Genomic DNA, 13,313 nt, shown 5'->3' on the forward strand with positions numbered 1-13,313 from the left:
GTTCAAGTGTTTTTGAGACTCAAACATGCAAACTCAACACCATCTTCCCCTACCCCCTTTCCACACTAGACGTAACTAACAAATTAGAAAAGGCTGAAGCCTAGTGAATGGTCACGGAAAAAGGAAGACAGCAAAGTAGGTGCAGCAGCCTTTGCTCTGCTGCAATTTTTTTTGCAACTTTCGGGTTTTCTGATGCAATCCAAACGCAAGGAACAACTTAGACAACAAAGGTTTGGACTGAAGGAACAAGATGTACCAAACATTTCCCACTTTTAGCCACAAAATCCTTATGTTTAAGCCCAGCATTAACCACAACGCAGACAAGAAAAACAGCAAAGGGAAACTCGCGGACGAACTTGCAACCTGCTAAGTTTGTTCAAAAACTCTCCATGGATGTCAAACCCGCTGCCCACATACAAATATGTTGCATCCGTCCCCAACCCAGCAAAAACATGCAACTCACATACATTACTATGGACATACAAACCCCAGAGAAAGGTGACAATCAACGAATGAAGTGTCAGACATTCAACTTGTTGGAGTCACAAGCTATTTTTCTGATTTTTACTCTCATTCATCATACAAACAGCAGCCACAAACTCAAACAACAATTCATAAACCTGAACCTCTAGCCCCCGCAAAACTAGCATTAAACAAAGCCCAACCACAGATCTGTACATGCCCAAAAAAAATCTGAATAGAGATCAATCAAAGTTGGAAACTTTCAGCAATTTCCTTTCGGCTAAGACCCAACCATACAGGAGCTGACTCATTACCCCAAACATCAGATTTATCGTTACCCAAACCAGTACCATCAAACCCAAGCAAGAGCCATCAATCAACGTTGAAGCAAAAGCAGAACCAGAAGACAGCAACGGAATGCGAGTAATAACTAAAGGAAACAGCTTTTAGCTACAAAAGATGGAAACAATACCTGGAGCGCGGAATGGAGTGTAGGATGACCAAGAAAAACTCAGATGATCTTTCCAAGTGTTAAACGTTGCGGATGGCTCCGTCACGTTCCCTTTCTGCAAACCCCTAGCCGAAAATCCTTCTTGCCTCGCCCTTCTGTCTCCTTTATCTCTCTACCCAAGCTCGCCTCTCGGTCTCTCTTTCTTTTACTCTATCTCTCCAACCCCAGCCGTCAATGTTTCCTTCCTCCATCCTCAAGATCCTATGCCCTCAGCCGTCATTGCCCTTCTCTGTTTTCTTTCTTCAGCCGTCCAGACCCCTCCCTTTGTTTTCTCTTTCTTTTGCTCTTGATCCAAAACTCAGCCGCCACTGCCCTCTCTATTTCCCAGCCGTCTCCTTTCTCTCTTTTTTCCCTCTCTGGTTTCTTGCTCTCTCTCAAAACCCTCGCCGTTGTTGAACCTCCCAGCCGTCACTCTTTATTCCTTGTTGTTACCCCCTTTTCCGCTCTTCATCAGCTTTTATATGGGAACTTATCACCGAAACCTAGCATCTAAGGCGCAGAAATAAATCCCATCTTTTTTTGAATTTTTTACAACCTTAGATCTTCATGGTTTATGACAAACCTTGGATCAAGCTAGGGATTTTTGCTGGAACGAATCCGACGGAGGAGGAAAATGGAATAAATGAAACTGGAGTTTTCTTCGCCGCTTTGTACCTTGTGCTTGTAAAAAATGAAGGCAAGGGCTCGGATCCTGTGTGGCTCACACCCGTGCGAGCTCGCTCTCTCTCCTTCTCTTTTTTTTTTTTTTAATGAATAAACAGTAAAAAGAAATAAAAACATATTTTTCATGCGTAATTTTCTCTTTTGACAAATTTTGTGCTACAAGTCTTATAATAAAAACAAACAGCTAAAAGGGCTAAACTAATGCAAAAATAAAAACTAAAATAAAACAATAGATAATAATAATCTAAAAATGCTATACAAATGCTAAAAGTCTAAAACTAAAATTAAGAATTATTACTAAAAGACGAAAATTATTTAAAAATTTGGTGTCTACAAAGACTGCATTTCAAACTCATGAGGGATATTATGAATTTCTAGTAATACCCTTTGGACTGACAAACGCACCCGCCACTTTCCAAGCTTTGATGAATCAAATCTTTCAACCCTACCTACGCAAGTTTGTATTGATATTCTTTGATGACATACTGGTTTATAGTAAGGATTTGGAGCAACATGTACAGCATTTGGAGGTGGTGCTAAAGGTATTGAGAGAAAACCAGCTATATGCTAAGCTGTCTAAGTGTTCTTTTGCCCAGCAAAGGATTGAGTATCTGGGGCATATAATTTCGTCAGGAGGAGTGAGTATGGAAGATGGGAAGGTAAAGGATGTACTAAATTGGCCTACACCCAACTCAGTCAAGGCTTTAAGAGGATTTCTAGGCCTTACTGGTTACTATAGGCGATTCATCAAGCATTATGGCATCATATGCAGACCCTTAACAGATTTACTCAAAAAAGATAGTTTTTGCTAGAATGCGCAGGCAGAAGCTGCCTTCCAGGAACTAAAGCAAATCATGTGCACTTCCCCAGTTCTCAGGCTACCAGATTTTGAGAAACCATTTGTGATTGAAACAGATGCCAGCAATGGAGGTATAAGTGCAGTCTTACAACAGGATTCTCATCCAATAGCTTATCTCAGTAGAGCTCTCTCACCCGGGAATTTGGGGTTATCTGTCTATGAGAAGGAATTGATGGCCTTAGTGTTAGCTGTGACTAAATGGAGGCACTATTTGGTGGGACACCACTTCATTATTAAGACTGATCACCAGTCACTAAAGTACTTGTTGGAGCAAAGGCTGACCACTCCTCTACAACATAAGTGGTTGACTAAACTGTTGGGAATGGATTACGAAATACAATACAAGAAAGGGAGTGATAACACTGCTGCTGATGCCCTATTCAGGAAGGTATGCCACGTTCAGGAAAACCAGCAAGACAACTCTCTATTTGCACTATCTGCAATTAAACCAAAGTGGATGGAGGAGTTGCGCAATAGCTATGAAGGAGATGAGAAATGGCAATCTGTTGTAGCACAGTGCCTGCTAGATTCACAAGCTGAGGGTGATGGTATACTCAAGTATAAAGGGAAGCTGGTAATGGGATCAGCCAACAACACCAGGAACTCTCTTCTGAAAGCAGTACATGACACTGCTTTAGGAGGACACTCCGGTCAGAAGGGGACATATCAGAAACTGAAGGCCTTATTTTATTGGGAAGGGATGAAACAGGATGTGGTCAGGTTTGTTAGTTCTTGTGAAGTATGTCAGAGATGCAAACATGAAAATGTGCCTTATCCAGGTCTATTGCAGGCCCTGGCTATTCCTGATAAAGCATGGTCTCATCTTACTATAGATTTCATTGAGAAGTTGCCTGCCTCTCAGGGGTTTGACACTGTCCTTGTGGTTATTGATCGATTCACCAAATATGCTCATTTTTTGGCACTCAGGCATCCCTTCTCAGCCACACAGGTTGCACAGCTCTTTCTGGACAATGTATACAAGTTGCATGGACTACCAGTGTCCATTGTAAGTGATAGGGATAAGGTATTCACTAGCAAGTTTTGGCAGGAGCTATTTAGATTAATGGGAGTGGAATTGCAACTGAGTTCTTGCTACCACCCCCAGACAGACGGCCAGTCAGAGAGCCTTAATCAGTGCTTGGAGAATTTTTTGAGGTGTATGACTAGTGAACATCCTACTCACTGGTACAGGTGGTTGTCACTGGCAAAACTGTGGTACAACACTACGTTCCACTCATCATTGCAAACTACACCTTTTGAAGCCCTCTATGGTTACAAGCCAACACACTTGCCCTTGGGACCTTATCAAGACACCATCATCCCAGGAGCCAAGAACTTAGTACAGGAAAGGATTAGAATCTCTCAGTCAATTAAGAAACAACTGGAAAAGGCTCAACAAAGGATGACTTATTTTGCTAACCAACACAGAACTGAAAGGGCTTTAGCAGTGGGAGATTACGTGTTCCTTAAGTTGCAACCCTATCGACAACAGTCTTTGGCTATCAGAAGAAGTCTCAAACTAGCAGCCAAATATTATGGCCCTTTTGAAGTTTTGGAGAAGGTGGGGTAGGTTTCATACAGGCTCAAGTTACCTGCAGGAACCAAGATACATCCCATTTTTCATGTATCCTTACTCAAGAAGAAGATTGGACCAGATCAGCACACCATGCCTACCATGCCAGAAATTGACATGCAAGATCAGTGTATAGTGGAACCAGAAGCAATTCTTCAACGAAAGGTTATTCTCAGAAATGATCAACCAGTGTACAATATATGATCAAGTGGACTAATATGGATAGTTGTGAAGCTTCATGGGAAGATGCATCTGTCATCAGTCATCAGTTCCCACATTTCCAGCCTTGAGGACAAGTCTAGTCATAAGGGGAGGGAATTGTCAGGACCTGGGGGACTAAATTGTAATTAGCAGATAATTGAGTAACAATTCCTATTTCTGTTATGTCGATTAAATAAGGTGGTTAGAATCCTAATGTCAGCAAGTCAGTCGGTTAGTAGGTAGTTAGCTAGTTGATTTACATATAAGGAGCTCAGTGCACGAGAAAGGCATGTAAGAAAAATATCAATTGGATTCTTATTCATTTTTTCTCGTTCCACTCTTCCTCTCTCTTTTCTCTCTCACTCTACCTTTCCTTCTTTTTTTCATCCTCCTTAAGTAGTTCTTCTTCTTCATTGAGTTCCTACAACTCAAATCTCAGGAATTCTGCCTGAATTCCTGACAGATAACTTGGCAAGCGGCAGAGGAGGGGTCTTCCCCAAACCATTCCATTACTATCCTTACTTAACATTCATGGTAAATTTACAATAGTACAAATGATACAGAAGAGCTTGTAATATTGGCTAAAGCATTTTCTACTGACTTTAATTCCCAACACCCACATTGAAAAATAAAATTATTGTGCTTAGTTAAATGAAAATTTTGAGCGATGATCTCAAAAATCTTTCAAGCTATCCTCTAAAGCCTCTTTAGTAGAACTTGCATCTCTATCTTTAATATAATATGATGCCTTCACTTTGAAAAACAATGATAAACCCTCTAAAAGTCCTTAGCTTTTCCCCCATATTAGTATCGATATTATAGTATGTGAAAATACAAACACAACATTTCCAAATACCAAGTATAATTCACAAGATGAGGCTATACCAATATTCAAACTATCAAATTGTATAGGTTCATTGGAACTCTAGAAGTCCTAGAAACCATATACAAGTGCCTCTTCTTGGACAAGTAATAACAAAGTGCTTGAAAGTCCCAAACTACAACCAAACAAGACGTATCAAGGAACACAAAAGAATACACAAACCTAAATCACAAATAATAAAAAAATAGCTTATTTAAAAAAAGAAAATACCATACTTTATGACCCGATGCAATTTGAAGTAGCACTTCAAATTTTTGGGACTTCAATTTCTGTGATTGTTCTCGTTTGCTACATAGATAAATAAAGAGACATAGAAATAAGTCAATATACAATTAAAATAAATAATTTATAAAGAAAAAGTGGAACTTAGGATGCAAAACTCACTTTGATTTTTTTTTTTTACTCCATAAAGATTTCTACACCAATCTCCTATGCATATTAAGACTTGAACTGTATCTAAAGATAGTGAAGCTCGATATGCATCAATAACTCCAGTCTCTGCATTAAACGTGGCCTTCGATGCGATTGTAATTAGAGGAACGGGCAAGATATCATAGGCCATCTATGACAATACAAAATATGTGACCCCATTGCATCTCCAGTTTTGGATTTGCTCTAGTTTTTAGGTAAGACTTATCCTAGTAATCTATCATTTCTGACTTGCGAGGCCTATTAGACTCAACTTCATCATAATATTCATCAAAATCACCCCAATCTGAAGAAGATGGCATAAGAGGATCCTAGCCATCAAAAGGATCAGCACATGAATCATTTCGTTTTCCACTTGCATTGCCAGCTATTGCAACATACTTCTCATAGATGTCAAAGATGGCTTTCTAAATTTGTGATGTTCTCTTCCAATTCAAAGGCTGAATACATCTTAGGGAAGGCAAACTCTATAACTCTCATTCTTGGGTCAAAAATGGTAGAAACTATTATCAACAAGTTACATTGCCCTAACATTTATCAAACTTTATTTTCATCCTGTGAATCATTTCCCAAATGAAATCATTTTCATCAGCTACTAGTTCATCTAAAACTTTCTTTATCTTAAGAATGTCTTGGAGGAATAAGTTGCTAATTGAATAATCATTACTTGAAATAATATGTGTGGCTATTCAGAATTTTTGTAATATAGAGCAAACTTTCTATACTTTTATCCAATCGTCGATAGATAGACAACATTCATAATGTGGTTCTCGATCCTAAAAGTATGAAAGCATCTCTTTGAATTTCACAACACAAGTTAACATTCTGTAGGTAGAGTTTCATCAGCTTCTACAATCATGGATCAATTTTTTGTCTGATACTTATAGTTGTTATGCAATCTCAGCAAACAGCAAAGCCTTCCCATCTGACTATCCCACAAACTCTACACTGTCTCTAATGTTCTCATTGATTCCCATAACCTCACATAAGCCATCTTGAACCATAACTTTCAAGACATGGTCATAGCATTGGATGTAGAATAGTTTACCTTGACATAGCAGTTTTCTTGTTCTAGAAAGTCTTTCTTCAAAAGTCTGATTGTAACATCATTGTTTGAGGCATTGTTAACTGAAATGGTATGTATCTTGTTCTTAATGCCCCACTTTTTTCATGCACTTGAAGATTGCAATTGCAATTTCAATTCCTCATTTAGGTGGTGGAATGTGAAAAAAATTGAGCAATATCTTTTGTAGCTTTCAATGCACATCAATCTAGTGCCCCATGATGATCATGTATTCAATCTTTTGGTTTTTGGACTTCCAAAGATTAGTTATCAAGCTAATTTTAGGCACATGCCTCAATAGTTTCTTCAACTTTTTCTTTTCAAGATCATAAGTTGAACACAATCATTTTTAGTTGTTGACCAGGAGATTTTTTGCCACTCTAGCATCCCATGTTTTTGCATGTTGTTGAAGTCCTCTTCCTCAAGTATAGTGAAAGGTGCTCATGCATTAAAATCTAGAGGGCAGTTGTTTGACTGTCTCTCGTGTCTTTTCCATGGCAAATTTTCCTTAACGCAGTAGTCGTAAAGTTGGAAAATTGACATGTTGGCTGGAAATTGAGATTTGTCTACTGCACGGCATTTCTAAGATTTGTTTTTCATGCCAAATAAATATTCTGATGCCTTAATGTGCTAGTTGTTTTTCAGGTTTTGCTTTTTTGAAGTTTTGTCTTGCAGTGATGACAAATGGCATAATGTATACCATTTTTTGTGATTTTTGTGAAATTCTCCAAAACTTTAGAAGTTTTACCTTTTCTTTTGGGTTCTTCCCCTTGCACCTTGTGCTTAGTAGCTTTGATGTTTAGTGGTCTTTCATTCTCTATTGGGACACGTTGAGTGCCATGACTAGTAAGTTCAATTGCTTGGTTTGATGTTTTCTTGTTAGTCACCATAATAGAGCTATCCAATACAATTGGGCTAGATGAGTATTTTGTGGACATTCTTGGGATAGAAGAAAACTTGGGTCGACTAGATATGTCTTTACGCCTTAGGGGGAAGGTTTTAACTCCTTTAAGTTACATCTTGTTCTGATAAAGAACTCAAACTTGAACTCTAACTCATAAGAGTAACTCAATCTCAAAATCCAATTTCATATTATCATAGATGGAGACAAAAAGTGCATTTGAGTTCTTATAATAATCATCAAAGAGAAAAGGCTAGTGGTCTATTCTTGCCTTGATTGCTTACAACAAAGGAAGGATAATGCAAATAAAACGCTGTGAAATCTTGGGTGAACTAGATGTGTCTTTAATTATAAATAAATAAAACAATTATGAGTGGTTTACTATAGCACTTTGAGAAATATCAAGTAAAGAGGAAAGAGAGAATGTAATTAATGTATCTTTACAAGACTTTCATCACTCAACAATCATCATCTATGTACATTTAGTTTCTTAAAATAGCAACAATTGTGCATTACCCTTTAAAAAGTAATAACAGGATGAAGTTTATGCCTCTCCTACCAAACATTGAAAGAACAAAGGGACTATACGATAGAATACCATTTATTATAATAAAATGAGGATAAAATATGAAGAAAGTTCACTTTTCAATTTAGATGTGCATTTAACATACCACAATAAAAGTTTATTGAATGTTGTGCTAAAACTTGGCTCTATTATTTATGCATAGATTCATGCATAGAAATTGTCCATGCATAGATTCATCCGAAGCAAGTAGGTTAAACTACAAATTAAAGCTATTTCAAAAGATAACTAACCACCCAGTAATCATGGCAGAAATTGTCCATTCTATGTATTTCAACAACTCAGGATGTTGAGCACTAGCCACCATTGGTTTCGACTTTTCTTGTTGTCATCATCATTAGGTCAAAGTTTTGTGATATACGATTTGGATAATCCCAACCAATTAATCATTACATGATACTAAGAATAAATCTATCATAAGATGTTCCATTGTTAGATTAAAGTGACTATGAATTTCTCAGCTTAGCCTAAATTAGTACAAGCAAATTTCACGCAACAAGAAAAGCTACACATCAATTCTATCAATAAGTCAAGTGAAAAATGAGCAAGAGTATATTTCAACAGCAAAAAAATAGCAATAAGGAATAGAAACTATGCTAGCAAATCCTAATAGATATTAACAATAGGGTTGATGGTTGCTTACAGTAATGCCTAATCTCAAACCACTTGTTGAAGGGGTCAAACCACTTTGAATCTTTCCTAGCTGATTTTCACCTTTACTCAAGCTTTTTTTTATGCCAACAAGTCCCAAAAGTAGTATAAAATCATCCCAAATCAGTGACATAGTGTTCCAATAAGTTCAATTCTGGGTATTGAAACCTCATCTTCAATTCAAGACAAATTTACAATGTAATTCCACTCACTATCCTATACAAGGGTAGTAATTAATTACCCAAAGCCCAACAACAACTTAGCAACTCAGCTAGGATTTAGGGTTTCCATATTACAAAATATAAATTAATGGAATTGGAAAAAATTCAACACAAAACAGAGCAAAGATATATTTATGCACTATTTGTACATGGAAATTGGAATTCGTTGACTGAAATTGATGCAAACTCAACTTGGTTCCTCAACTGCGAGGACAATGGCAGTGAGCTTCTCATGGCTGCGGGATGTCTCCAAAATCCAAAACAAAATACAATGTCATTTGTTGATAGCTAGAGGGTGCAATTTTTTTAGAGAAATTGAAAATTATGGTCTCACATTTTGAAGAAATTGGGCTTTGAAGCTAGGGGTGCTTGTTGAGTCTATTTGCCAAAGAAGAGTCAAGAATGTTAAGACTTAAGAAAAAAAAGGGATGCGTGTCTTTGTTTTCCCAAGCAGGAAAAAAGAAAGTAACTTGTTTTCAAAGTTTCAATTTTTTACAAAGTCAAAAGACATTAAAACTGATAGATTAATTTTTAATTTTAAGTTAAGAGTTAGTAGTGGTAAATTTCATAACTCTCATACCCATAAGTGTAATTTCACATGTATATTGTTTTTTAAATAAAAATAACCTTATTAGAGAAATTGAGGTTTGGAAATATGTGTATTTACAAGAATTATGCCTATATTTATAAGCTTGTATAAAGTTAATGTGGATAACTAATACAATGAATCTAGGTGTTAATTGCACTTACCTCCCTTGAGGTTTAGCCAAACTACCAATTAGTCTTTGAAATTCAGTCAAATTACAAAAAGAGCCCTCAAATGCACAAAATCATAACAACTAGACCCTTCCCAATAGTGAATTAATGTTGACTGATTGCATTCAATGAGTCAGCAAAAAAGTTGTACTAAAATCCCAAAACAGCCCATCAATATCAAGCCTAGACTCTTCTTTCTTCTTTTCATCACCACCGGAAAAATGACATAGATGTAGTTGCAAACTTTGCAGGCTTTGAAGCTGTAATCAATCTCTTTTGTTGGCTAACTATTCAAATTTCAAACTAACAAACCATTTCTTTTGTAAAAAAGTTTTTGTTTTTAGAAGAAACAAGAAGCAACCCCACTAGCTGCTTTGACATTCATTTAACAATTTCCAATCTCCATCGGTTCCAATTAATAACATGAAAATTTCCCAAGTCTTAAGCTTTGATTCAAGAAAAAATGTAGTCACAATTGGAACCATGAATATGGAAACATGAACTAAAATCTAACAACTTATACAACAAAAGTAAAATTGAATAGAATTCCTTCAAAAGTGAGATCTCAAGTTCGTCGCAAGTCTAGTTTAATGCAGCTGCTAGTGCACCTTTATGATTATGAGTTCCTAAAAGAAAGAGAAGAGAGTCAAAAGAGGCAGGAAGAAGATGGTGGTAGACTTCGTGGTGGCATTGGAAAGATGACACCTACGGGATAGGAAGGTAAGTGTGGCCAAGGTTTTTGTTTTTCAGAATCTCTACCTAGTGCCAAAGTTGCTGCCTTTGCTTGTTTGTTATTTCCTCCTTTGCTTGTCATTTTGATCACCCATTTCTTGATTAATCATTCACTTTGTACCCCCAAATTATCCATAAAAAACTACCGGATTAATTCAACCAAATCCATTCCAAATCTCGCCATTTGAAATTCGATCAAAATTTCTAAACTCCATAGCAGTTACTCAAGAATGTTTCCCCAATGATGAATCACCAAGCTAAAGAGATTGATCTTTCAACAAACACATGAATAGATAAATTGACGAATTTCATACCCGAAGTTGGCTTTTTTTTCGGGTGCTAAATTTGTGCTTTTAGGTGAAATGCAAAAAGAGAAGGAGTTATTGTTAGGTGGTAATGTGCCGTTTATGAAGAACTAGGGGTAGATGTAGTGGTAGTGGTGGCAACGAATAAGAAAGGGACAGAATTTTGCAACTTTTTTTTTGAGAAACTTTGCAAATATTCTTAAAAGGAAGTTAAATGGGTTTCTATAGGTATGTATAGGGTTGAAGCTTGTTCTTTGATTCCCTAAAGGATATGTTTAAGGTCTTTCTTTTGTTTCTATTAAGACTTCTTACTTGTTTAGACCTCTTACTTATGTCTATCAGTCTAGACATGTTTATTGTCAAGTACGATGCATAATAAAGGATAATATTGTCATCTCATAGTTTCCATCGATAGATTTAAACGGCGTTACTGAGAGGGGAGGTGATTGTAATTTGACCAAAACTTAAGGATTGATTGGTAATTTGCTTAAACCTTAGGGGAAGTAATGTAATAAACCCATGAATCTAGACTAGTCTATACAAAATATATCCCTAATTGATGTTAATCATTAATGATGCTAATTGACTAATTAATATGCTATATTAATTGATAGAATGTACATATTGATACAATAACTTATTTACATTAGCATCCCCTGTCAAACTCAAAATGGTTGCAAAGAAACCAACTTAAGTTTGTACATGAGATAAAAAAAAAACGACCACAAGATAGTGCTTTTGGTGCAGAGGTTAGCAATCTAGCCCAATAAAGGAATGAAAGAGAGACATAAGATACCATGACAAGATATTACCATATAAAATGATAGTCAATCTCAATATGTTTGGTGTGCTCATGAAAAACATCATTATGTGCAATATGGATAGCACTGTGTTTATCACAATGAATACTAATAGGAGAAGAGTGAGTAACACTCATTATCTTCAAGTACCTAATGAAACCAAATTAACTCTTGTGATGTGTTAACTAATGCTCAATATTCAACTTTTGAACTAGATCGGAAAACAACTATTTTGTTTCTTGCTTCAGTACAAAACCAAAGAAGCATACAAGAAGAAGCACAATCTAGTAGTGAAATGATGATCAGTAGGATCGTCAGTCCAATCAGCATTAGAGGAAGCATGAAGTTCAAAGGACGAATATGTCGAGAAATAGAGGCCATGAAAAAAGGTACATTTCACATAATGAAGAATTCGAAAAATGTAGCATAATGAACAAAGCGAGGAGCATTCATGATCTGACTTACAATATGAATAGTATAAGCAATGTCTGGCCGATTAACAATGAGATAGACAAGACTACCAACTAACTGATGGTATTGCATAAATTTATCCAATAAAGTGCCATCCAGAGTAAGGTGAGTATTTGCCTTAAGTTGAGTAGAAGTAGTCTCACTATCTAATAAGCTAGCTAAATCCAAGAGATCAAAAGTATATTTAGATTGAGAGAAGTGATAACCATTGGTATCTAAAGATACCTCAAGACCTAGAAAATAATTAAGAGATCCATGATCCTCCATTTCAAACTGTTGACTGGGGGAGTGCTTAAGTTGTTGGATACCAACCAAATCATCAACATAGAGAAGTAACAAGATGGCACTAATTGCTGTCTAGCAAAGAAAAAGGGAAGAATCAAAAGGATTGGATGTGAAACCCAAGTTAATAAGTGTAGAATTGAATTTGGCAAACCAAAATCAAAAACCTTGTTTAACCTCATATAGGACATGCAAAGACAACAGACCTTGTGAGAATAATGTGGAAAACCAAGAGGAGGCCACATATAAACTTCATCAATAAGATCATCATTAAGAAATGCATCCTTTATATCTATTTGAAAAAGGGACCAACAAGAATAGAAATAATAGCAATAAGCATATGAAGGGTAGTAAGACAAGCAACTGGAGCAAAATCTCCTCATAATCGATACCATACTTTTGACCACAACCTTTAGCAACAAGTAGAACCTTATAGCGCTCAGTAGATCCATCAGTGTGAAGTTTGATTTTATAAACCCATTTGCAACCAATGGCAATTTTTCTACGAGGCAGATCAACTAAATCTCAAGTATGAGTTTTAAGCAAGACATGCAATTCTTCTTACATAGAAGCTTCGTGAAAAGAATTATGCTTATGTAAAGCAACTAAAGCAAAAAATAATGATAATTGCGAAGATGAATTGATTGAGTTCTTACCGAAGATGAATAATAAGGTGGAGCAAGAACTGGTGGATCCATTGAAAATGACAACTTGTTAGAGGAGGGGTGTTATTCTGGAGCTAGAAGACGACATTCATTTGAGGAGTATTCAAGGAATAAGTCATCAGAAGGATTGGTAAAATGATATGTTAGGGAAGATGAAGGTAAAATAGTTTGATGAATAGCACAAAAGAATTTATGTTCCCAGAAAATGACATTTCAAGAAATATGCAAGCTACAAGTATTGGATCATAATATCTAAAACCTTTATGAGCAATCCTATATCCAAGATAACAACAAAGATGACC

The 13,313-nt window shown here is 36.4% G+C and overlaps 1 protein-coding gene across 1 annotated transcript; it reads right to left on the reverse strand.

The window, feature by feature from the left end:
- Positions 1-5,790: 5,790 nt before the first annotated feature.
- Positions 5,791-12,798, reverse strand: LOC140036325 (uncharacterized mitochondrial protein AtMg00810-like). The gene is made up of 4 exons (XM_072077689.1): positions 12,744-12,798; positions 12,553-12,638; positions 12,059-12,421; positions 5,791-5,892 (listed from the first exon to the last, which is right to left on the reverse strand). Exons 1-4 carry the CDS (start codon positions 12,796-12,798, stop codon positions 5,791-5,793), a joined length of 606 nt encoding a protein of 201 aa, XP_071933790.1.
- Between the last annotated feature and the right edge of the window lie 515 nt (positions 12,799-13,313).

Source organism: Coffea arabica, chromosome 2e (genome assembly GCF_036785885.1).
Source record: "Coffea arabica cultivar ET-39 chromosome 2e, Coffea Arabica ET-39 HiFi, whole genome shotgun sequence".
NCBI classification, from domain to species: domain Eukaryota; kingdom Viridiplantae; phylum Streptophyta; class Magnoliopsida; order Gentianales; family Rubiaceae; genus Coffea; species Coffea arabica.

Coding starts and splice junctions, on each gene's coding strand:
- LOC140036325 (XM_072077689.1), bottom strand. CDS start 12,798: ATGGATCTACTGAGCGCTATAAGGTTCTACTTGTTGCTAAAGGTTGTG. Junction 12,422..12,552: donor TTCCACATTATTCTCACAAG/GTCTGTTGTCTT, acceptor TTTCTTTGCTAG/ACAGCAATTAGTGCCATCTT. Junction 5,893..12,058: donor TTGCTTATACTATTCATATT/GTAAGTCAGATC, acceptor TTTGATGGCTAG/GATCCTCTTATGCCATCTTC.